The sequence below is a fragment of the Eulemur rufifrons genome, chromosome 16 (assembly GCF_041146395.1).
Source record: "Eulemur rufifrons isolate Redbay chromosome 16, OSU_ERuf_1, whole genome shotgun sequence".
NCBI classification, from domain to species: Eukaryota; Metazoa; Chordata; class Mammalia; order Primates; family Lemuridae; genus Eulemur; species Eulemur rufifrons.
This window is the reverse complement of record NC_090998.1, coordinates 39,572,788-39,599,831: the sequence shown is the minus strand read 5'-3', so window position 1 is coordinate 39,599,831 and position 27,044 is coordinate 39,572,788. Positions and strand designations below refer to the sequence as shown.

Here is a 27,044-nt window from a genome sequence, read left to right as displayed (position 1 = left end):
TTTACACAAATGGAATGATAAAGTATATACTCTTCTGTGCTTGTTTCTTTCGTTCGACATTAAGAGTTCATCTATGCTGCTATGTGTAGGTGTAGTTCATCTGTGTTTGTTGTTATATAGTATTTCATTGTATGAACATGCAACAATTTATTCATCCGTTCTACTGCTAAGGAACACTGTCATTCTTGTACATGTATCCTGGTGCTTAAATATATGAGTTTTGCTAAAGACCTACAAATGAAATTTCTGGGCCACTGGGTTGCCAACCTTCACTTTACTGGACAGTGCCAAATCGTACTGCAGATCGTTGTTCTTTGTCTATCGTGCCAGTATCACACTACCTCAATAATTTTAAACTCACAAAAATGTCCCAATAAACACAAGTTTTACTGAGCTATTTCTTTCAAAAAATAACTTGTTTTTGAGACAGAGTCTCGCTCTGTTGCCCGGGCTAGAGTGCCATTGTGTCAGCCTAGCTCACAGCAACCTCAAACTCCTGGACTCAAGCGATCCTCCTGCCTCAGCCTCCCGGGTAGCTGGTACTACAGGCATGCGCCACCGTGCCTGGCTAATGTTTCTATTTTTTGTAGAGACAGGGTCTTGGCTCTTGCTCAGGCTGGTCTCGAACTCTTGGCCTCAAGCAATCCTCCCGCCTCCGCCTCCCAAAGTGCCAGGATTACAGATACGAGCCACTGCACCTGGCTGCAACTCTTTTTAAAAATAAAACAAAAATGGTATCATACAATGTCATCTGTGAGAGGCTGTATACTATTAATATTAATTCTATATATTTTTAGTTGTCCAGCTAATTTCTTTCTATTTTTTTTAGTAGTGACGGGGGTCTCGCTCTTGCTCAGGCTAGTCTCGAACTCCTGAGCTCAAACAATCCACCCGCCCGGCCTCCTGCTCCTGAACAAATATCTGGGGTATGGATGTCATCACAGCACCATAACTTTAACCATGGCCAAGCCTGGGAGTGAGTGGGGAATTGAGCTGGATTGACATTGCTTAATGAAATGTAAGGACCTTAATGAATCCATGGGCTTCAGAGAAGCCCACTTCATGTAGAGGTGGAGCAAGGAAGTCCCAAAGTTTTCTATCATTGAAGCAGTGGTTCTTACAGTTCTTAAGGACTTTTCACTAAGATGTAAAGCACATTCCTCTTATTAAGTTCTATCATTGTATAAATTCTTTAAAAAAATCAGATTCTAAGGGGATTAGAGCAGATGGGGGCAACTCGGATAAGTCCTCCATGAGGTCCAATAGGCCCTCCCAGTCTTATCCTTGCTGGTGAGAAATACTGCTATACACATCATCACAGTACTTTGAGCCTGTGACTCAGCCGTTAAAACAAAACTCAGCAGACTCCCAAAGAACGCATAACTTAAAAAATACAATATTACGGTGAACCAACCATTAGAAACCAGTAATTAAATACACTCCTGTGTAATTTTCAATTTGCTTTTTATCTGTTAGCAATAGATCATTTAAGTATGCACTAAAAATAACTTAGGTTTTTAAAATGTTGGTCTAAAGTCATTTTCTTCCTGGCAGAAATCAAAGAATTAAAAGTCCACTAGGTAAAAAACTTTATGACAATGCATTCTACACATTTGTATATCTATAATAGTTGCATTCTTGGCCCCATTGCTCCTATTAGAACCAAATAAAGAAGATTTGATTGTAACATAAGAAAAAACAGCATTAAGTAACACTCCTGGAGGTCTCAGTGCAACCTTATAGTGATTACATAGTTTATCCTCACATGTCCAAACAAAGAGAAAGCAATAACTCCTTCCTCAGAGGTGGCAACGGAAATTTTCTGATGAAAGAGATCAAGAATGCTTAAAATACTCCCACAGCATTGAGCTGATTAGACATACAACTGAATTTTTAATACCTTGGCATTTAACAGCATGAAGAGTACGTGGTCAGGAGTTGCCTGGGCTCGCCACTGTAAAATCTCCGCCAGAAACTGGTGCTGAAATCATAAAGCAGAAAAAAGACTCAGGGTCAGCAACTTTTAAAAAGTTATATAATGCATCCCCCCCCATCTGCTACCTGAAGTATAAGTTCTGTCCTTGACTTGTTTGTAAGAAGTCAACAATTCTGCAACACTTACCTTTCTCACCAAATCATTCTCTTCAATTTGCCCCAGATCCCTTCCAGCAGCTTGTGCTATGCGCTTTCCAGCAACCAGATTCCCAACCATCACGGAAGCAGGGCCTACACCTATAAACAAAGGCAAAAACCAACTCTCTGGAGATGGCAAGTCAAGCTATGCATCCCCAAAGCATTTCCAGACTGGCTCAAATGTTATTCAACAATACTGACTGAGCACTCTTCTAGGCACTGGGAACACAGCAGCAAACAGAACAGAGTTTGTAGTCTAGTGGAGAAAGGCAATCAATAGTACATATACAAATACATAAACTCAGGTAGTGGGAAGTGCTAGGAAAAAAACAAAACAGGACTACATGAGAGAGGGGTTGGGGATGGAGAGGAGCAGGTAGGCTACCGTAGCTTGGGTATACAGGAAGTTTTCACTCTGAGGAAGTGACAGCTGGTTGCACTGGTTCCTACTATAAATAATTTCATCTGCTCCAATTATGATCCACCTCTAAAAGGGGCTTAACAGTAATAAATATCTGCTCTGGAAAGAAATGTGCCATCTATGAGGATTGACAGTGAGTTTATCAGGAATATCAGAAAGTGCTCTATTAAAAGTGAATAATGAAATCCAGATTGTAGAACATTCTACAAAATAACTGGCCTGGACTCTTTAAAATCATCCATATCTTCGAGACAAAATTAGGTTGGGAGTTTCTAAATTTAAAGGACATGACAGCCAAATGCAATTCATGATCTTGATTGGATAATGGACTTTTAAAAAATCAGCTATAATAAACAAGTAGAAAAATCTGGAAATGGACTGTTTATTATTAGATGATAGCATTGTATAAGTTATATTTCTTAACAGGATAATGGCATTGTAGTTGATTAGGAAAATTTTAAGAAAATGTTTTTGTTCTTTACAAATACACATCTGAAATACTTTGGGGTAAGGTGCCATGATGTCTGCAATATGCTTTTTTTTTTTTTTTTTGAGACAGAGTCTTGCTCTGTTGCCCAGGCTAGAGTGAGTGCCGTGGCGTCAGCCTAGCTCACAGCAACCTCAAACTCCTGGGCTTAGGTGATCCTACTGCCTCAACTTCCTGAGTAGCTGGGACTACAGGCATGCGCCACCATGCCTGGCTAATTTTTTTTTTGTATATATATTTTTAGTTGGCCAGATAATTTCTATCTTTTTTTAGTAGAGACGGGGGTCTTGCTCTTGCTCAGGCTGGTCTCGAACTCCTGACCTTGAGCGATCCACCGGCCTCAGCCTCCCAGAGTGCTAGGATTACAGGCATGAGCCACCGCGCCCGGACTGCAATATGCTTTAAAAGAGCTCAGTGGGCCGGGCGTGGTGGCTCACGCCTGTAATCCTAGCACTCTGGGAGGCCGAGGCGGGTGGATTGTTTGAGCTCAGGAGTTCGAGACCAGCCTGAGCAAGAACAAGACCCCCGTCTCTACAAAATATAGCAAGAAATTAGCTGGACAATCAAAAATATATAGAAAAAATTAGCCGGGCATGGTGGTGCATGCCAGTCCCAGCTACTCAGGAGGCTGAGGCAGTAGGATCGCCTGAGCCCAGGAGTTTGAGGTTGCTGTGAGCTAGGCTGACGCCCACGGCACTCTAGCCCGGGAAACAGAGTGAGACTCTGTCTCAAAACAAACAAACAAACAAACAAATAAAAGAGCTCAGGGAAAAAATATCAGCAATTGATGAATCTAAGGGAAGATACATGACTGCTGCTCACTGTACTATTCTTCCAACTTTTCTATAGTTTTGACACTTCCAAATAAGTAGGGAGAGCCCTCCTCACTCAAGAAGAAAGGGCTACAGGTGCTGTACACCTTTCTTGATGGTCACTTAAAGATTACACCCCCACCTTATGGAACTAAGAAGATGGCAAAAAGATGACAAAACTTATTGTTAGCTGGGATTTGAACAATGCTGTTGTTACACTAGATTAATATTAAATATCTTCTGCCAAAATCTGTTGATCCTGAATATACTGAAACAGATGAAACAAAATCATTTAAGTCACATAATCACTTTTTTTTTTTTTTTGTAGAGACAGAATCTCGCTATATTGCCTAGGCTGGTCTCAAATTCTTGGCCTCAAGTTATCCTCAAACCTCGACCTTCCAAAGTGCTGGGATTATGGGTATGAACCACCTCCCCCCAGCTCATAATCACTTTTAAATGGATAAATATTTGGGGAAGCTGGGTAAAGGATATAAAGGAATTCTTTGTACCATTTGGCAACTTTTTTGTAAGTGTGAAATTATTTCAAAATGAAAAGTTTTAAAATTTAAAAATCAAATAAAGAACTCAAGTTAGATATATCATGTTGGAGGCAGCCTTTTATACAGGCAGGGACTTCGAGTGTATCTGATTGTGTAAACTGTCCAATTCCGAATTCACACTATAAAATTGATAAAGGCATGACATTTTAAAAAGTAGATTTTGCAGAGTAGTTTGAAACAACAAAAATAATTCAGCAGCAATTTCTTGAGTCTATGGGTCACAGAGATTAAAAAACACTGAAAGCAGTAACTCCAAGAAGCTAACTGCAGACACTGCTGTACCTGTAAATATGCCTTCTTATTTTTCCCCACAAAACTCTGTAAATTTCCTGTGGCAAAAACCACCAGTTATCAGTTCTAACATCTATTCTCTTCTTCCTTAACAACAGAATCCCTAGTTTTTAGCTGGACATGTATCCAAAATAAACACTATACATATTAATAGTATGGGAGAAAAATATGTAAGAAGTACTATGTGCAATTTCTAGAAACTATGTTTAAAGGGAAGGATATTATCTTCCTTACCCTTTCCTCCTACCTGCTGGCTGGGCCCTGAGGCAATATGCTAAAGATGATTTTGGTAGATTGTTTTATTTTCTCACAATCCTTCCTTTCCTTCCTGTCCTAGCTGTAGTTAGATGGCAGGAGTATAATTCTCTGTGCCACTGACTTTGGGCTGGTCTGACTTGTTTTGGACAATGTAATGTTAGGAGACATGACACAAACAGGAGCTTTAAATATGCTAGTGTGGTTTGGCTTGCTTCGTTGCTTTTGCCATCTGCCCTCAGAAAAATATGGCCCAGGTAGCTGCTGTTCCCATGATGAGGAGACACATGGAACAGTTTGGAACCTAACCTCCAGCCTGGAGCCAAGTCAAGTCCAGCTGATCCCAGCCAAGCCAAGCAGATCCACATTCCATGAGTGAAAAACAAATGCTTGTTATTTCAAGGCACTGAATTTTAGGGTCATTTGTTATGTATGTATCTATAATGATAATTGATTGATAAAACACCAGAGCAAAAAGATGAGAAGGTAGAAGAAATGATTGCATGACCACCCTAGCCCTGGACTGCCTAGCTCTGAATTTCTTTTACCTCAGAAAAAAATAAACCTGTTTCTTATTTAAGCTGCTATAATGTTTTTCTGCAACTTTCAGGCAAGACCAATCCTAACTAACATATTCTCATTCTTTCCACAAGCTGATGTTCCAGCAGGCATCTCAAGGAGACTTTGCCTCTAGGCTGCCTTAACATCTTTTCCATCTTCTTTTTCCTCTCCTTTCCTTTCATACCTCACTCCTTACCACTCTACCTTCCTGTATTCTTCTTAAACCCTAATCTCTCATGCTATTCCCTCACCATCTCAACCCTTGTCTATACCATCATTTTCAAACTGCTTTGGTGCTCCTCATACGCAACCAACCAAGATCTTAGCAGGCCATCATAAGAGAAAGCAAAAATAGTACATCCAAACATAATGCTTTCATCACTTAAGATGAAATGGATATTATACTTTTGGGGGCTTAGGAATAAATATTTTGTATAGATTTTATCATTTAATAAAATTATTAAATGCAAAAGCCCTATTCTAAGAATCTGCTATGTCTCTAAGCAGTATCTTTTAAATAACTACTATAGCATCAATGTTTTGTTATAAGGATCCTAGATTAAATGCTATTTAAAATAGGATTTTACCAATATGACAAATGAATGTAGGACTTTAGTGTAACAGGATTTAAAATAAAGAAGAATTTGTGTGTTTTTACATATCTGCCATATGCTTAAGCAGGTAATACATTTAAGACCTTTTTTATACATTTCTTGATTAGTAACACACAGCAAGTACAAGTGGGACTCTGATCATCTTGAGTTATACCTTATATCCAGGGGAAATGGAGGCAAACTACTGAGAATTACTCACAAGAGGGAAACAGTAGTACACCCAAAAAAGCCCACTCGGCAGGGTCTCAATTCTTGCTTTTGGTTAGTTGATGCTATTCTTGTACTACTAATATTTGTAAAGTCTAAGTCTAGAGAAAGAATCATGCTGGGAGCACTCAGCTTTCTGAAGTTAAATTTTGATGCTATGTCTTGGAAGCCAGCATATTACCTGGTTGCTTCTGCCGGGGTTTTGGCAAGTTTGTCACACATGTATGTGGGCACATGAGGATATTGCAAGGATGTAGAGATCCCTCCAGAAAGAGCTGTTTCGTCTGAGATATATGGATCCCTCCTAGTGGAGTTTTTGGCAATGTATTGGCAGGCACCAGAGCAAGACAATAAACCCCCACTTGATGAATGCTATCGATTGCCTAGAAAAATACAAAGAAAAATATTCAGTGAGATTACTTTTACTACACTTGATATACTTCTGACACAATCCATTATTTTACACTAAGATTTTTCTTTCTCTATCCATTCTAGGTCTGGAATCTGGTACCTCATTAAGATCCCACATCTCTAAAGATCTAACAATAATCATTAAGCCAGGTGCAGCAGCACATACCTGTAGTCCCAGTTACTCAGGAGGCTGAGGAAGGAGGATCTCTTGAGCCCAGGAGTTTGAGGCTAGCTTAGGCAACACAGTGAGACCTCATCTCAAAAAAAAAAAGTTAATAATACAATCTAAATGGGCAGAGGTGGGTACTGATTTGCAAACTTCAACATGTTCTCTCTTAAATGATAATGTCAAAAACCTGTAAGTTTGTCTTGGCATTTTACTCTTTTAGCTATACAACATAGCCCAATTAAATAGACGCAAAGCATTTTTATTACGAACATAATAGCAGCTCTCTAAATAGGCCTCCACTACGGTGATTCACCATGTTACTATGCATCTCCTCTGCAAAATATCTAGAGTGAGGCCCACAGTACACTAAGCACTGGAGGTCACAAGCTACTCTCAATGTCCCTTTGCTCCCAGCCATGTAGCTGCATGTTTGCTGAGGGTCAGCTGTGCTTGTTTCTACACCACTTATGATACTGTTCTTGTTATTGTGCTTATACAATTTAATTAAATATTATATCAACAGATAAGATATAAATGCAGGAGTCATGTTTTAGAAAGACACTAAACGTGAGCTCCTAAAAAACTACTGTTGATATAGGTATGGGCAAGTTAATCCTAAAAGTAAGGATTACCTATTCCAGTTACTTTTTTTTTTCCTTGCTTGCTTGCTTATTTATTTGAGACAGAGTCTCGCTCTGTTGCCTGGGCTAGAGTGCCATGGCGTCAGGCTAGCTCACAGCAACCTCAAACTCCCGGGCTCAAGCAATCCTCCTGCTTCAGCCTCCTCAGTAGCTGGGACTACAGACACGTGCCACCATGCCTGGCTAATTTTTTATATATATATTTTAGTTGTCCAGCTAATTTCTTTCTTTCTTTTTTTTTTTTTTAAGTAGAGATGGGGGTCTCGCTCTTGCTCAGGCTGGTCTTAAATTCCTGAGCTCAAACGATCTGCCCACCTCAGCCTCCCAGAGTGCTAGGGTTACAGGCATGAGCCACCACGCCTGGCCTCCAGTTACTTTTTAAATACATGCACTCTACTTCTAACTTAAAGAAAATAAAACCAGAAACCAAAGACAATGCATTTGGATATAGTTTATGAAAATAAGTTGACATAGAACTCAAATCCATACACTCACAGACACACTTGTCTACATCAGATGAATACACATTTATATGTTTTGTATTAAAATTTAATACTTGAAGAATTTTTCATTTTTATAATTTTCTGCTTCCACCACCTTTCAAAATTGACCAACTATTAATGCCAGCTGGGAGGGTTCTATTGTATTACCCACACGTCTTACTGAACAGGAGATACAACTTTAGGAGGAGAATGAACGGTCACAAAGGTCAATCATACAAGATAGGCCAGGCTAGGATGTAGTGGCATGATCACAGCTCATCATAACCTCAAACTCCTGGGCTCAAGCAATCCTCCTGCCTCAGCCCCCCAAGTAGCTGGGGCTAAAGGCACATGCCACCACGCCTGGCTAATTTTTTAACTTTTTTGCAGAGACAAGGACTTGCGATGTTGCCTAGACTGGTCTCAAACTCCTGGCCTCAAGTGATCCTCCTGCCTTGGCCTCCAAAAGTCCTGGGATTACAGGTGTGAACCACCATGCCCAGCCTATTAAAACAACTTAAAAAGGCAAAGGAATAAGCTTGAAAATCATATTCCTTATACTATCCTACTAACCAACCCAGATGACTAGGAAATACAAAGTCTGGCAGAGTTCCTAAGTTTCTGTTTTTTTAGAATATACAGAAAGTTAGCAAATGTAGTACATGTAACTTGGATTCACTGAAAACACAACATCTGGTAAGTCATCTACTAACTGCCTTTCCTTAGAAGGTGCTGAGTTAGGTATTTAGTTTATATTATACACAGACCTGGAATTAAACAACCTCTGCCCTCTAACCTACTAGAACATATGGTTTCCCTAATGGTTCTACTGTGGACCCAAATGCCCCACACTGAAAAGTTAGAGAGGGAAAATAACAGCCTCTTATTTCATGCCCAAATCAGATCTCAAATGACTTTCACAAGAATTTGAATTAGTAAGCTGGCATAGCATTTAGTTTCTATGGTTGCTTTTCAGGGAAAAGTAACAATTATCTTGGGAAATTTCAGGTATACTCATTTTTCCATAATGGGAGAAAAAATGTGTAATTCATCAAAGATTCCACCATTATGCCCCAAAATTCATTCTGAAAAAATAGGCAGGTTTTTGTTTGCTTGAAAATATGAATGATATTAAAAATATTCTCTTTGCATGACTGCCCCTTAGCCACCTTTCAGAGATCAGCCCAGCCCTACTTTCTTCACAGTCCAGTCTATCTTTAGATTTTCTTTTCTCTGATTTTCTACTACAAATAGCCTATGCTATAACCAGCTAATAACTCAGAATCATAGACCCTAAGGATAGAAATAATTTTAAAAGTCATCTAGCCCTACCACTCATCTCATGTTTGCATCATTTCTACATTACTACTAACCGGGAATTAATAAATCCAAATGCCCCAACAAGAGAAGTTACAGGCATTGCAGACATTTCCAGGAATGTATACGCTGTTATGGCAAGGACGGTCCAAGCTTTCTTTGGATCATCCATTTAGCCAACAAATATATACTGAGCCTACTGTGCTGTGCACTAGCATATCTATCAGGCTCTGGAGATTGAGCCCTGAACAAAAGAGACAAAGAAGTCTTGGCCTCCATAAGGCTTATATTATAGTGGATGTAGAAAACAATTGAGAAATGTAAACATGCTTATATGGTGACAAACACTAAGTAGAAAAATAAAGAAGAGTAAAGGGACAAAGAGTGAAAGGGAACATTACTTTAGATCGAGCAAACTTCTCTAGCTCCTTATTGGAGATTATGTTTATAATCTTTTTTTTTTTTTTTTTTTTAAAGGCAGGGTCTTGCTATATTGCCCAGATTCGAGTACAGTGGCTATTCACAGGTACAATCATAGCTCACTGTAGCCTCAAACTCCTGGGCTCAGCAATCCTCCTGCCTCAGCCTCCCCACACAGCTGGGAATCCAGGTGCATGCCACCATGCCTGACTTATTATTTGCAACATCAGTAATAATCACCATCATTACATACTGAATGCAGATATGATATACTTCAATTAGTAGTGTCATTCAATCCTTCCAGTAGCTCTATAAAATGGATTATTTTATCCTCACTTTACAAGTTAGGAAATAAACTCAGTGAAGTTAAGTAACTTGCCTCAGGGCACATATCTAGAAAGAAGTGGAACTGCAATTCCAAGTCTACGATTCTAAATGAAGACCAGGCTCTTTTCATCATTCTATCGTGCTCCCCTAAAAGCACATTTCTTTTTTTTTTTTTGAGACAGAGTCTCACTTTGTTGCCCAGGCTAGAGTGAGTGCCGTGGCGTCAGCCTAGCTCACAGCAACCTCAAACTCCTGGGCTCGAGCGATCCTCCTGCCTCAGCCTCCCGAGTAGCTGGGACTACAGGCATGCGCCACTATGCCCGGCTAATTTTTTCTATATATATATTTTTAGTTGTCCATATACTTTCTTTCTATTTTTAGTAGAGACGGGGTCTCGCTCTTGCTCAGGCTGGTCTCGAACTCCTGACCTTGAGCGATCCACCTGCCTCGGCCTCCCAGAGTGCTAGGATTACAGGCGTGAGCCACCGCGCCCGGCCAAGCACATTTCTTATGCTGAGCCCAAATCATTCTCCTTCCCTAATGGTTTATCTCACCTAGCATCTTCTCTAACTCCACAATAAAGCTGATTCAGAGTAAGGATAATATATTTTCTTGGATCCCTCACCCTATAGGCACCACTCATGGCACACAGTAAAACTGTAACTAACTGTTGACAAGTGGATTGATTACTGTCAAAGATGTGTTCCACATATGGACAGTGAAAACTTTTATGAGTAGCGAATACTCAGGCGTGAAAGAATTTGCTGAGGCAAGTGAATTCTGTTGTTTTTGGCAAACTGAGCAGAAAAATGCTATGTGGTCCACAGGGAGAAATGGTATTATCTGATTTTGCTAATAGTACCCAGAATATTTGAGCAACAATTGGCCATAAAAAAATAAAATAAAATAAGGTAGCTTACTGGCCCATCAAAGAAATTGCTTAAGCAGTGGTTGCTGCGACCTCTGACTGGACACAGACCCCAAGGTGTGCTCACCTGCAGCACACGGCTCATCCACTGGAAGCTATCTTCCTCAGAAGCATCGGGTCTTTGTTCCGCAACCACCACAATGCGCTCATCATAAAATACAGACACAGAAAACACAGCAATTCTAAGAGAGACAGATCAAACACATCAGGACTCCCTTCACAACCAGTCCCATTTGCTTTGTTTAATCGGAATTACAGAGAAGAGACATCCACCCCCACCATACCACCCAGAAATGAGTACTTTAGAAAAGAAAATGTCACAATCATTACCATCAAAATGAAGATTCATTCATTCAAGAAACATGTATTAAGCACGACTGTCATGAATGTAGGGGACATAGTGGTAAGTAAGACAAAGTTCCTGTCTTGGTGGCGCTTACGTGTTAGAGACAGAACAAACAAAGATATAATGTCATGTTGCAATATACAGGGGGGAGGAGTGGTTTGTGGGTGGTCTAGTACTGAAGGCAGGGTGGCTGGGGGTGCCTCCCTGAGGAGTGGACATTGGAGCAGAGACCTGAATGAAGTGAGGACGCGAGCCACGCGAAGATCTGGAGGAAGAGGTTTCCGGGCAGAAGGAACGGAAAGCGAAAAGGTTCTGAGGTAGGGACGAGCTTGGCAGGTTTGAGGAACAGCAAGAAGGCCAGTGTGCCTGGAGCAAAGTGTGAAGCAGAGAGCGGGAGGGAGAGGTCAGACCCAGGTGCGGGTGGATTGCGGAGGACCTGGGAGGCCAAGGGAGGAGGATGGAGTTGGTTCTGAGTGAGGTCTCCGCTCAAATGTCCCCTTACTAGCGAGGCACTCCCAGACTACCTGATAGAAACTAGCAAGCCACCCCCACCCACCATGTATTTTTTCTCCACAGCATTTATCACCATCTCACTTTATCTTTTTCCCTGTTTATGTGTTTACTGACTGTTTCTTGCAATGAGAATGTCAGCTTCACAAGGGCAGAACCTCAGCCTGTTTTGTTCACGGCCATAGCCGCAGCATCTAGAACAATGGTACATAGTTGGCACCCAGTATTTGTTGAATAAATGTATGAAAGAATGGAAGCAACTGGAGAGCTGAGTATGCCAGCACACCCGCCTGACTCCCTCCTCCTTCCCTCCACACACATGTACGGCACACCTACTAGGTACCAGGCACAGGGCTGAGTGCTGGGGATAGGACTGTGACCAAAGACAGGTCTAATGCCCCATGGAGTTTACATCTCATAGGAAGCCACACCATTGCAAAAAACACACATCTCAGAAACTGGTTCTTTTTTGTTTTCATTAATTTTTCTTTTTAAAAACCTAAAGGGACATCAAGGTTGCTTTAAAGAGATATACCCATGATTGCAAACTGCTAAATAGGACATCAACTACTCAGTAGGAAGCAATTATCTTTTCCTACATTAATAAGCAAAGAAAAAAAAATATCTAATTGACTTTATCCATGGAATTTAAAATTAGCACTTACACGCTATGTCAATTTCCACATTAAAACAGTGTAATAATTTAGTTAGAAATGGGCAAGAGACATAATTCTTTGATGTAAACTACAGAGTAGCATCTATCTCAATTAGTCTGAATGGCACTACTTCTGTACTGAAGAAATGCAGGAAGTTCAATGTTTTAGAGTCCTCCTCAGTCTTCAAGATTCAACAAATAGTAATAATTAAAATCTGAAATACAGGATATAGTTATGTCTTAATCCCCTTAATTACAGCCAAAGAACCATACATTGTGACATATATATTCTAAGTGAGGTTTCTGCTATGCTTAACCAAAAACCACCTAATCACTTAGAAAGAGAATCCATACAATACAACTTAAATCACCCTGTGACGATCTATTCAGATTCCATTAGAAGTGCTAACATTTAATTTTGTACTACTCACCTTCCTCTATAAACAGTCTTTATTGACTCAACAGCCAATCCGGTAGCAACAATGTCATCAGCATTATGTCTTCGACCACTAACCATCAGTAATCCATCCATTTTTCCAACCACGAACACCAAACTACCCTGAAAGATAATAATGATTTACCTTGATTTCCATGATTTAAATAATAAAACAGATATATTTTACTTTTTGCCTGGAAATAAATCTCATAAAAAATATAAGAAAAACAACAATGCCATATTTTATGGATTCTAGGGAAAATGTTTCACACCTTGACATCTCTGAAATCAGTGTGGAAATCAGTAGCATCTTACAGCCAATGGGGTCTTATAGTATACAGGAAGGGAATTTGTTCATAGTTATTTTAGGGAGGAATTTTATAAAAAAGCAGGCCGGGCGTGGTGGCTCACGCCTGTAATCCTAGCACTCTGGGAGGCCGAGGCGGGTGGATCCCTCAAGGTCAGGAGTTCGAGATCAGCCTGAGCAAGAGCGAGACCCCGTCTCTACTAAAAATAGAAAGAAATTGTATGGACAACTAAAATTTATAGAAAAAATTAGCCGGGCATGGTGGCACATGACTGTAGTCCCAGCTACTCGGGAGGCTGAGGCAGGAGGATTGCTTGAGCCCAGGAGTTTGAGGTTGCTGTGAGCTAGGCTGACGCCTCGGCACTCACTCTAGCCACGGCAACAAAGCGACACTCTGTCTCAAAAAAAAAAAAAAAAAAAGCAACTAGGATTCCACACAAATATAGTTTATTTTTTCAGCCATAACTATGTATTAGTTCATTTTCTGTACCTATTCACAAAATGAATGCAGAGGGGGAAAAAGGTTAATTCATTTACTACTGGAATCAGGAGGAAACTAAAACAGTTTTAATGTAAGAATGATTGCTTCAAGTTCATAAGGGTAATGCTGTTCCGTCTGGTAAGATTAGAAACATGCTAATAAAGAAAGGTGTAAAGAACATTGCAGGAGCCTTTCTTTTCCAGTAAGATAACAGAGCAGCAGGAAACCCTATTATCAAAGCATCACTGTATGAATAATTTTCCCAGACCCATTTGTAAAAAATTAACTTTTCTTATTCATCACAGAATTCCTAAATTTCTTGGACCATTTACATACATTCAATTATCTAGTAGTTACCTCCACAAGAATGTCATTTACTGATTTGTTGAGTACAATGTAGTGCCATATGCTGACTGGGCTACGTAAGTAAGACATAACCTATAGCCTCAAGAAGCTACTGGTCCATCACAGATGACAGGAAAGAAGCAGCCATTTCCAACACAGCCTGAAAAGCTATGGTGCTAGTAAGAGAATGAGATAGTCACTGCCAGTCCCCCAATGTCTGTTTCTTCTTTCACAGTAAGAGAATTTTTAGCTGGGTATGGTTGACTAAACTAAAGATTGCATTTCAGCCTCCCTTGCAGCTAGGTGAACCTGTGGGACTAGTTCAGACCAATGAGATTTAAGCGGAAGTGTTGCACAACTTCAGGGAATCTGCCTTAAAAGAGAGGAGGACTGCACCTTTTCCTGTTTCTTGCTTGGCATGCAGATGTGAGGGCTGGAGCTCCATCTTGGACCTCAATAGTGGAGCAGTAAGCTAAAAGGAGCTGGGTCTTTGAAAATTTCCTGGTGCTGAGTGAAGAAGTCAAGACAGTAGGTGCAGATACTATTTCTAGGAGAATGAGTCTCCTAGACCTATGTCCTCATTGCACCCCTCATAAATGGCAAGGAAGAAATAAAATAAAATTAGATCTTCTCTGAAATGACTTAAGCTGTTAAGAGGAAAAGAAAGAGAGGATAGGAGGTAATTATAGATGGATGGAAGGATATGGGCTTAACTAGGAATAACGACTGCCTATTACTTAAAAAATAAATCCCACTTCCCATTATGTCATGCAAAGCCCTTCAAGACCTGGCTCTCTGCTGTCCTCGTGGGCTCATCAAGTTCACTGTGAGCTCTTTGGGAACAGGTTTTTCATGCCCTGATTATCTCTGTAAACCCAGTGCCTTTAAATACTGTGTGCTAAATAACAGATTGGTTTCATTCAAAGAATTTACTATTACACATAGTGTGGTGCCAATAATTTATGTGAAAATGCTTTGTACACTATTATGGTTTCCCTTTGTTACTGAAGGTAACTTTTTCTAGCACTTTTTTAATTTATTGCAACATGTTAATGAAATTAAAGAAAGGTAGCAAGAATAAGTGAAAAGTGTTTTGAAAATAAAAAATAATGTCTTAGGGCTGGGCGCGGTGGCTCACGCCTGTAATCCTAGCACTCTGGGTGGCCGAGGCAGGTGGATTGTTTGAGCTCAGGAGTTCGAGACCAGCCTGAGCAAGAGCGAGATCCCCGTCTCTACTAAAAATAGAAAGAAATTATCTGGCCAACTAAAATATATATATAGAAAAAATTAGCCGGGCATGGTGGCGCATGCCTGTAGTCCCAGCTACTCGGGAGGCTGAGGCAGTAGGATCGTCTAAGCCCAGGAGTTTGAGGTTGCTGTGAGCTAGGCTGACGCCACGGCATTCACTCTAGCCCGGGTAACAAAGCGAGACTGTCTCAAAAAAAAAAAAAAAATAATGTCTTAGTTTGAAAGTGTCAAATGAACTTGAGTAATGGAAACAATAAACATTAACTTATTTTATGACATCCTTACAGGAACTGTTCTAAATATAAGTGGCCCTGTAACATTCTTGGACTAATCAGAATTTGTTCTGTTCTGTTAAGTACAGTACAAATATTTGGATCAGATGTACCGAAAGCATCACTTACTGGCCCTACAAACCCCAGCAATCCTGAACGGATGAATGGCACGTCCCCAACAGGAGAGCCTGCAGAAGTCACTGGTATCACCTAAAAGACAAAAGGAAGAAAGTGAAAAATTTGCTTTTTCTTAGGAATTGTGTTTGAATTTTTAGGTCTTACTAAAACAAATTACAATAGCAATACATGCTCACTGAAAAACTAACATTATATAAATAGTGAATCCAGTAATTCCATCCTCTTAAGTGATAACAACATTTACAATTTGTTATCTCTCTGGACTTTTTAAAAGACACATATGTTAATATACTAAGAGTTTTCTTTTTAAGAGCTCATATTATATAACTGTTTTGCAATTTACTGTCTCACATTATATAGCTTGGATACACTTCCAAGTCAGTAAGAGTATATCTAGCCCACTTTGTAAAACAGCTTTGTAATATACCATTTCAGGAAGGGACAGGATAGCATAGCCCTTGGAGTTCAGTTCAGTTTCTGGATCTGCCACTTATTATTACTAATGTGGACTTTGGGCAAGTTCCTGGACTTTCCTGAGTTTCAATTTTTTCAGCCATAAAGCAAAGTTCTCTCAATGCCTCTCATAGGCTTGCAGTAAAATTAAGGAATGCAAACATAAGCACGGTGCCTGGCCCAGAGTCAGTACTCAGGAAATGGTAGCTATTAGGATGTAACCAGCCTTTTATTATGGCTGTGTAGGGTTGTTCGAATTTTTCGCCATTATAAATGGTGCTTTCATGAATACTGCTGTTCATATTTTTGTGCATTTGTACAAAAGGCATGAATCTTTTCAATTTTAACAGGCTGGTCTACAAAACTGTTGTATCAATTTACACTCTACTAGCACCATTTTAGAATGTCTGTTTTTCCCATATCTTGGCTAATATTTGTATTGTCTATTTTTCCAAACTTTGCCAATCTGGTACAAAAAAAGATATCCATTGTTACTGTAAATGCATTTCCTTATTAGTATTATAATATGGTTGTATTTCTTTTCCTCAGTTTACTGGCCTTTTATATTTCTTTCGTGAGTAGGCTATTCATGTCTCCTGTCCATTTTTTCTATCTGATTGGTTTTTTCCCCTTTTATTTTTTTATTTTTTTTTTTTTAAGAGATGGGGTCTCACTTGTCACCCAGGCTGGAGTGCAATGGTGCTATCACAGCACACTGCAGTCTCAAACTCCTGGGCTCAAGCAATCCTCCCGTGTCAGCCTCTCGAGTAGCTGGGACTAGAAGCATGCACCACATCTTCCTAATTTTTCTTTTCTTTTTTTCCCCCCTCTGGTCCTTGATTCAGAACTGGCTACTTTTTAAGATTTCTTTTTTTATAAAGGAGAACAATTATAACAAGAGCTAACATTTGTTAAATGCTTATCATGTACCAAGGACGGGTCTACTTGTTTTGCAGTTAATTCTCAAGTCAATCTTATGAAACAGGATGATGATTTTCATTCTACAGATGAGAAAGTGAGTTTCATTTGCCTCTAAACAGCTAGCACGTGGTAGTGACGGAAAATTATATCTTTGTTCTCAGACATGTCACAAAAGTTTTTCGCCCTGGTAGCTTATTTTTAAAATACACTTCTATTTTTTGACTTTTGGCCAGGCATGGTGGCTCAGGCCTGTAATCCTAGCACTCTGGGAGGCCAAGGAGGGAGGATCGCTTGAGGTCAGGAGTTCACGACCAGACTAAGCAAGAGTGAGACCCTGTCTCGACTAAAAATAGAAGAATTAGCCAGGCGTGGTGTTATGCGCCTGTAATTCCAGCTACTCAGGAGGCTGAGGCAGGAGAATTGCTTGAGCTCAGGAGTTTGAGATTGCTGTGAACTAGGCTGACACCAGGGCACTCTAGCCTGGGCAACACAGCAAAACTCCGTGTGTGTGTGTGTGTGTGTGTGTGTGTGTATGTATAACTAACTAACTAACTAACATATCTTTTGTCCTAGTGAAATGTTAACCATGGTGGAAAACTTTCTCAGGATTTAAATGTAAGAATTGAGTAAGAAAAATATTGGGAACTTTAATATTAATGTTTAAAGGGTGTAGTTTTCTCCTTTTTTGGTTAGGATTTTTATTCTACTTTGCTATCATTAAATTTATACCAGAGATTTCAAATTTTCTTCATCACTATGGACCTAGCAGGTAGGAGTTATGTCTCAGAGTTCTGGGTTGGGCAACTGTCTTGTAGGAAAGGTAATGTAATAAAATACTATCAGCATCTTCAAACACTTTTGAGGGTTTTGTTTTTAGTAAGGAAAATTCAATAAAGAAAAATTACAGGTACTGGAAGTACATGTAGTCTAAGTACTTCAAAACAGAGGAGAAATAGAGTGATATTTACATTAGTTAAATTTATATACAACTAAAGGGAGGGAGGTAGTCACCTGTGAAAGTAAACCACCAAGAGACTTGCAGTAAACATACCTGAGGAGCTTGGGAATGTCCATTCCTGTCAAGGTGAATTGAGCACATCTTTTTTATTTTCTTTTTGAGATAGGGTCTCACTCTATCACCCTGGCTGGAATGCAGTAGTGTGATCATAGTTACTACAGCCTCGAACTCCTAGACTCAAGAGATACTCCTGCCTCAGCCTTTCAAGCAGTAACTGGGACTACAGGCATGTGACATCATGCCTGGCTAATTTTTCTATTTTTTGTAGAGATAGGGTCTTACAATGTTGCTCAGCTTGGTCTCCCACTGCTGGCTTCAAGTGATCCTCCTTCCTTGGTCTCCCTAAGTGCCAAGATTACAGGTATGAGCCACCATGCCTGGATGGTTCTTTACTTTTAATTAGTAATCTGGCATAGCTCGAATTTACTCTTGAGAGATGGAGCCACTGTCACTGTACTCTCAAAATTAAAACTTGGAGCTTATAAAGCTCAAGCCACAGAAAATTCACCAGAGGCCTCTTTTTGTGAGGACTTTTATCCTTATTTTGTCTAAACGGATATACAATAGCACTTCCTATGCACCAGGTGCTATTCTAAGCACTTTATAAACATTAATTCATTTAGTCCTTACACAATCCTATGAGGTACAGGTACTATTATTACTCACATTTTAAAGATAAGGAAATTGGGGCACAAAGAGTTTAGGCAACTCACCCAAGGTCAGCTACTGAGTGGCAGAGTCGGGATTTGGACTTAGGTAAGTCTAACTCCAGAGTACATACTCCAACTACCACATTATGCTATGTCCCATCAGCCAGTGGATCTGCCTTAATAACATCCTGACCTCACCAAACATTTTCTCTGTAAAGTTTTTTTAATAGTGTTTAAAATGAGGCTTATTTGAACACTGGAATGGTGAAGATAGTATTAGAACTGATTCTTTCCACTGAATCATGGAAGAATTGAGAGTTAAAATCTACTGTCTTGCCTACCCAAAAGGACTTTTTTACAGAAATGTTCACATTTTAAATTTCACTTGGAGCAATACTTTGGCTCATTTTTTGACAAGTTTACATCTGAACAAAATAACAATCTGCAGGATGAATGAGATGAAAAATCTGTAGAGTGCATGTGTCTCAGAATTTCTAGTCATTTTGGACTCTGAAACTTCTATGGAAATTACTTAGCCAAAATTAAGTTTCTCCATCTGGCAAATAATTGACCTCAGGAGAATAATCCCGAAAACTTCCAATTTATGAGTGGGTTAGTTCCACAAGTTGGTTTCTAAGTCAATTGTTTGTTTTGGCCATTAAAAAGCTGTTTGTAAGCTAAATAACCTAAAAAAAATTAAGTTTAAGTTGAGAAATAAACTTTAATTTCATTTTGGATAGAAAAATTATACATTTAGTATCTTTTAGAAACTTGTGTTTTTTTTTCTTCCTGTGAAATGTTAATATCATGTACCTCAAATGTATTTTTTGTCACACCAGCAAGCCCAAAGTACATCATGCCTCCAGTTCTGGAGCTAACACAGATTTCTCCAATTTCATCTGTTTTGCAGAGCTGGGGAGGTCCATCTGGTTTCACAATGCACATCATCCCTAATGTACAGAAAATATAGGTAAGAGACAAATATTCTGGAAAACTTTGCAAATTAAAAGGCCCATCCTGTGAACCTAGCGGAGTTTTTATATTTACTGAGTGGCATTAAGAATACCAAACCAGAATGCTAAAAATAAACCTGAAACTACATTGGTATATTTGAAATGTAAAGCTTGTAGACACAGTGACATGCAAAGTCCAAAGAAACTGGCTAGATTAATTAGGTGTTATCCTTGGCAGATTAAACTTAAACACTCACAGAAGCAGTATGCTCTAACTTTTTGCTAATCCCAATGGCTTGGCAATTACAGTGAAAACCAGACAACTTTAGTATCACTCAGTATTGAGCATTCCATGTGGAGAAGTGTACTTAAAGCACTCACAATTAATAAACCATACAATACTGCTGGAAGGTCAGCATTATTACAATTACTTACCTTTTCCAGAGGTTTTGAGAAATTAAATGACTAAGTGTTGAATTTAGGATTTGTGTCTTGGCTCTCCTATTTTATTAAGCTCTACTATCTCTGATGACAAATCTTTATGAAAAACCAAATGGTGCTCCTCATAACTCACCACCAGGCATTACATGCCCCACATCCTGGACCGTCAGTGCTGAATTTTTATCTTCAGTATTGACCCGTATCACCCCATAACTCAATCCATTCATTGAGAGAATGGCTCTTCCTGGCAAAGGGGCCCCTGGAACTCCAGGCCTGAAAAGAAAATCAACGAATCAAGTTTGGCAAATTAAATAATATCAAGAGAAAAATATGGATATGTAAGAAAACAAACTTCCTCTGGCTAAAATACAAAAATAATCTCCATTTGCTCTACCAAAAATATGTCAAATTAATTAAATTTGAATGTAAAAATCATGGTCAACTTTTAAGCGGTGAAAATAGTAAATGTTAATCAGTTGTTAAGAATATACTGGTCTTGAGGATACTATAAATGTACTATCCACACTTAAGCTACCAATAAGAACAGCCTATTTCTAGTCTAAAATGCTAAAGATTTTAAAGTGCAAAATGACACAAAAAAGAACTAATTTACAAATATGAGATGAGATTAATTAAATTTCCAGTTTACCACAGATATTTTGGGCAAAAGTGGGAAAAATAAATGAGATGCTTGAAACTATTTTACAAAGTAATTTTCACTTTTATGTTTATGAAGCAGAAAATTAGTTAGCATCCCTTCGGCATCACCTGGTAAATATTACATATTCCATCCAAGTTGTAACATTCATCAACAGCATCTGACATCCCGAACGGTACCTGCGGATTGCCACAGTCATGGCTTCAGCAGACGTAGCACACGGACAGATGGCCTCCGGTTTCAGTCCATGGCTTTGGAACAGACTCAGGAAGGCATCACAGGATGACACAGACCCTAAGGAGTTGGAACAGATCAACCTGAAATTGTGATTTTCATTACTGCAGGAAAACGACAAAGAATAGACAGCTAACATATTTGTTTCTCATGAGAACTCATATTGTATATTGTTAATTCCATACAAATGTTTTACTGTGCCTGTGAGGTGGTTTGATACATTCCAAGGACAAATTAATGCTCATCCAGCCCACGAAAGGTTACTGACACTATTTAAAGTTACAACCTGGAATAGGGCTGTTCCTACCAAACTGACAAATCAATATCAGAGATAACACTGCAGGCAATATGCAGCCAGTTTATAATTTAGCAAGTCTTCCTGAAGAACTATTACAGCCAATGCAATATAGTATTGGCTTAGTTCTACCTTCCTCTATGTGATATTCTCTGACTTTTTTCTTATTAAGGTCAATCTCATGTCTGTGCTTTAAATCAAGAAGATCAACGTGACTTGACAAAAATCCATTTCTGACAAAGACCATAGTATTTAATGCTTTACCTGATTTTATTGTGTGAAGGATCAGGATTTTTGTGCTTGTAGGAAAAAGCAGGTACCACAGTAACATCGCTAAAAGATTTTGTAAACCCTTTGGATTTTCTGCTAGGGGGAATTTACATAAAGTCCAGACAACTGTTTACATTAAATCACCCTTACATTGCTCCTTTAAGGAATACCCACACTTACATGACAGAAAGAGGACATAAATGAGTGAGCAAGAAAGAGTGGTTTAAAAACTTATAGATTCCGCCTTTCCCCCCAAGCCAGAGCTCCAGACGGAACAGGAGCAACGTATGTAACCTGAAATTCTGTATCCCCCATAACAAGATGAAATAAAAACAAAAACAAAACCAAAAAAAACTTATAGATTCATCAGAAGATGAATAAATAAAATGTGGTTTATCCATACAATGGAATATTATTTAGCAATAAAACAGAATAAAGTACTGAAAGATGTTACAACACGGATGAACCTAGAAAACATTATGCTGAGTGAAAGAAGCCCATCACAAAAGACCACATACTGTATGACTGCATTTATATGCAATGTTCAGGACAGACAAATCTAGAGAGACAGAGGGTAAGGGCTGGGGGCAGTGGGGAGAAATGGGTTGAGTGACTGATTTCTTTTTGGGGTAAGGTAAACGTTCTAAACTTAGATCATGGTGATTATTGCATAACTCTGTGAATATACCAAAACCAATTAATTGTACACTTTAAATGGGTGAGTTTCACAGTATGTGAATTATATTTCCATACAGATGTTTTTTAAAAAGCGTACAGAAAGAGAGAAAAAAAAACCTTATCTACCAAAGGAAAGGATATTCCCAGACCCACACTGCAGAAGTACTCACAGGGATTAGCTCCATCAGTCACAATTAACATTCGGAGGGAGCTCAAGCTCACGTCCCTTTGGTCCCGATGTGCCATCATAGCCCAGTGCAGATCTCGACACTTGACTAAAGCCACCTTGGCTATAAATTCAGAAGGGATGAAGTTAACAGACACACACACTACATTTGGTATACATTTAATATACTATAATAAAAACATTTTTACTTATTTTGGGAATCATGATTTTTACTTGGGAGAAAATAAAAAAGGTTTCAAAGAGATTGTGCCAGTAGCTCACAAACAGAAAGCACCATACTTACATGACTGACTGGATCCACAATTATTTATTCACTGTGACCTCTAGGCAGGCTCCAGTATCCCAACCAAGGAAATTTGAGACACCACAGCACTCATATCTAATTCAAGGCTCAGGGTTGGGAGAATTCATCTCAATTCTTAACTAAGGACATTAGTGAGATGAAATAAACAATATACCCAATTCTGTAGTAATTGAACTCTAAAATTTTTAAGCCACCAATGCAATGTGTCCACAAGACCAATTTGAAAATCCCTGAAAACTTAATTTAAACAGTCACATAAGTAAAGCTTAGATGCTGTGGGTGACTACCTTTGTGGGCATGTACTCTCTGGACCCAAGAGAGAGGGCAGGTTTTCATGACAGAGTAGGGCACACTAATCGTATGCATCTTATTCATTACATTCTGAAAGGCAAAGAAAAAGGACAAGTAATCAATACCAAACATACTGCATTTTAAAACTGAGCTGATATTTTATTAACAATTCTAACTGCACAAATAATACTCTAATACGTGCTCCTTGAAAAAAAATCTGAAATATTACTATAAGGTTGAACTTCCTTTGATGCCTACCCGCAAACCTGGTTCCTCCTTTCTTCCCCAGAGATATAATCACAGTTACAACTTTGATACATATCCCTTCAGTCCCTTTTCAATGCATTTACATTTATATATGTGTCCCCATAAAAGCATGAAGTATTATTTTTTTCTTTTCCTTTCTTTTCTTTCTTTCTTTTTTTTTTTTTTATAGAGACAGGGTCTAGCTCTTGCTCAGGCTGGTCTCGAACTCCTGACCTCAAATGAGCCTCCCACCTCGGCCTCCAGAGTGCCAGGAAAACAGGCGTGAGCCACTGTGCCCGTCCTGAAATATTATTTTTAAGGTAAAAGACATCATATTACATATATATCTACTACTTGGATTTTTTTTCATTTAAATTGTTTTAGAGCTAAATGTATACATATTGGTACAAGAGATCCACATAATTCTTTTTGAACTGCTGTACAGTATTCCATAGTATGGCTATATCACAATTATTTAGGTATGTCCCAATTAATAATAATTTTTTGCTATTACAAGCAATGTTTCAAGGAACATATTTGTACTCGCCTCCCTGGGCTCTGGGCTCACGTGCAAGTGTTTCTCTAGGGTAGATACAGAAAAGTAGTACTGCTGGGTCCTTGGGAAAATGTTTTTTTTTTTTTTTTAAAAAAAAGAGATGGGCTCTTGTTTTGTTGCCCAAGCTGGCCTCCAACTCCTGGGCTCAACAGTTCATCTTACCTCAGCCTCCCGCGTAGCTGGGACTGGTATATGCTTTTAAAATGTTAACAGATACTGCCACTTCTACCCACTAAGCATTTTCATTGTGCTCATGCTTGCCACATACCACAAAGGGGTGAGTGGGTATCACGAAGCAAGAAATCAAAGTGTCCCTGTTACTTACAGGAGGTCCTATCTACACCTGTTAAGTGTTTGGTTAAATAAAGCTGACGGAGTGGAGGGATCATGCAGTTTGGTGTCTTTCCTATCACCCAAACCAAGCATACGCACGATGCCTCAAAGAGACCCAGCCTGGCAGAGTACACAAGCCTTGGTGGTTAGACTGGCCATTTAGTTCACCACCTAAGTTGCCCAAACAAACCAAGATACCATTGTAAGATACCATTCCCTCCCTCCCCCAAGTTTCTAGCTCTGATGACAAACTTTTGGTTTCAGGAAAAGGTGTTTATAACTAACTCTTCATACACGTCCCTATCTTGCACTTTGTATCACAGGGAGGAGTGTTCTCTTAACTGCTCGCAAGGGTTTTTAACTTATGATAAAAAAAGAAAATGACAAAGTTTTCAGAAAAGAGCTACAAAGTAGGTACACTCAAGGAATAAAGCTCTACTAATTTGGGGGATCCTGGGTGAAGAAGGATCCTTCTCCTCTTCCCTCATGCCTCATTTCCTACTCCATCCCAGCTCCTGCAATATCTAAGGAAGTGGGACTAGGTACTCTCTGAGGTCTTCTTCAACTCAGAAATCCTATATTTCTTCTCTTTCTCTCCTCCTAAATGGCACGTTACATTTGGTAGCTTTCCCACTTAAAATGTCCCCTCTTTCTACCTTACTCCCCCCAAAATGTGCAAATAGCTAAAGCTAATCTAATTTTCAAAGTCCAGCTTAGCTGTCATCTCTTCCACAAAAACAGCCTTGAAGCCCAGAGCCAGAAGGAAGCCACCTTTCTCTAACACCCACAGCACGTTACCTGTTCCTCTATGATGGAAAGCATCTCCATCTATCTTGTTACTGCATTCTTCAGTTGTAGCATGCAGTTTATGCATGGCAATCATTCAATACATTTTGTCAAAACAAAGGTTAAATGTCTTCTAGAAAATATTACTGATCTTTTGGGGGCTTAAATTTCAAACAAGCACTGAGAGATGCTCTAGTTATATAGTATGCTGGCCTTAATCATAAGCAATTTATACTAAAGGCCTTACATCTGAGTAGCTTACCGCAAACATGCCATGCCACAGCCCAGCATCCTTCTTAAAGTCTAAAACATTTACTACTGTTTCCCCTAAAATAGAAAAAATAGGAAAAAACACAAGGAAATCATCTTTAGTGTTAAGTAGCAAAATCATGTCACTTGCCTCGACTAAACAACTAATTTGGTGCTTTTAGAGAAATGACTAAAAGTTCTCTGGGTCTTTTGACTGTTTGAGGGTCCCCTTGGAGAACTGATCATAGATAGGGTGACGTGGGAACAGCAAAGACAATGAGTCAGAAACTTCTTATGACTTGGGCATTTCTTCCAAGAGATAATTTTTCCCCCTAATTATATAAGGAACACATGCTTGTTTTAGGAACTCTGTAAGTTTCACAAATATGTGTAAAAAATTAAACTTCTGAATAAAAATGTGGGTGTGTGTATATAAATATATATTATATCTATATTCACACACATATACTTCAAGGTATTTACATATAGATAGATATCTAACATAGCAAAATTGGTATACAAAGCTCTGTATCTAACTTTTTCTACTTAATGATATACCAAAACAATTTGTCCATATCTTTAACATTCAAGAACATGAGTTTTAATGTCTCACGGTATAACCCATTATATGAATGCATTATAATTTAATCTCTATTTGGGGGCATTTTGATTGCTCCCATTATATATATATATATATATATATATATACACACACACACACACACACATATATATATATACACACACACATATATATACATATACACACATACATATATATATATATATATATCTTTTACCAGACAACAATGTTGTTTTATAAGGCATACATATTAACTTGTTTCATTTTGCGAAAGGAAAATAAAACACTAAAAAGTCAATATTGCAAAGAACATTCTAAGTCAAATAGTCATTATACAATACATATTAACACATCTAAAGTTCAAAAATACAGAACACTTTTTTGTGTTTTAATTTGTGCTTTGTGTTAGCTGAATTTCTTTGACTCCAAATGTATAGCTGGTAGTTCTCTGTACACGGAAAGATGGAGATACCTGACATTCCACCACTAATAAACACATGGTTTTAATCGGAATTTTCTATATCTGTACTCTAGAAATCATGCTTTACGTATTTAGTTTGCCCAGAATTTTAGTTCCTTTAAATTACAGCATATTTGTGAAAAAGAAGAAAACAAAAGCAAGCCAAGAATGTGTCTTAGAACATTTCACTCTGAATTTGGTCATTAAATGGAATCTAATCACCGAGCATTGTGCTCACAGTCACACATATCTGAAGCTAACAATGAGGGCAGTCATGGGATGAGGTCTGACCTTCAGAATAATTGCAGGCCTGTGACAGAGCTTGGCAGTGAGACAACATTGCAAGCCGGGACACTGTAACTCCCATTACACTCCCTTCTTTGCTTGTTTTGTACTAGGAAAAAAAATACCAAAAAACAAAAACATAAGAAACACAATAAAATGGGTTATTTCAAATGACAAAATTAGAATTCAAAAACAAAACTCAGTTAAGCCATCATAATGGGCTGAATTTAATATGAGTATTTAAGGCTATGGACTTGGGTCCCAAACTCTAATTACACAAAGATGGGAATGGAGGATGACAAAGCTCAAGAAAAGTATGTGTGAAAAAGACCACAGTTTAGTCATCAGTGTGAAGTGGCTGCTAAAAAAGCTACAACAAACAAGTGACTTGAGCTGTAGTAACAGAAGCACAATAC

General features: G+C 38.8%; 1 protein-coding gene across 1 annotated transcript in view; it reads right to left on the bottom strand.

Moving 5' to 3' along the window:
- The window catches only part of DIP2B (disco interacting protein 2 homolog B), a 215,655-nt gene that overhangs the window by 24,957 nt on the left and 163,654 nt on the right, over positions 1 to 27,044 (bottom strand). The window contains exons 13-25 of the mRNA XM_069489769.1: positions 26,635 to 26,737; positions 25,314 to 25,378; positions 23,127 to 23,220; positions 22,519 to 22,638; positions 21,051 to 21,165; positions 20,347 to 20,486; positions 19,633 to 19,769; positions 15,769 to 15,849; positions 12,982 to 13,109; positions 11,107 to 11,221; positions 6,526 to 6,727; positions 2,123 to 2,232; positions 1,901 to 1,981 (exon numbers count right to left, since the gene is read on the bottom strand). Of these exons, the coding sequence (XP_069345870.1) occupies positions 1,901 to 1,981; positions 2,123 to 2,232; positions 6,526 to 6,727; positions 11,107 to 11,221; positions 12,982 to 13,109; positions 15,769 to 15,849; positions 19,633 to 19,769; positions 20,347 to 20,486; positions 21,051 to 21,165; positions 22,519 to 22,638; positions 23,127 to 23,220; positions 25,314 to 25,378; positions 26,635 to 26,737 (1,491 nt within the window). The remainder of the gene's footprint in view (positions 1 to 1,900; positions 1,982 to 2,122; positions 2,233 to 6,525; positions 6,728 to 11,106; positions 11,222 to 12,981; positions 13,110 to 15,768; positions 15,850 to 19,632; positions 19,770 to 20,346; positions 20,487 to 21,050; positions 21,166 to 22,518; positions 22,639 to 23,126; positions 23,221 to 25,313; positions 25,379 to 26,634; positions 26,738 to 27,044) is intronic.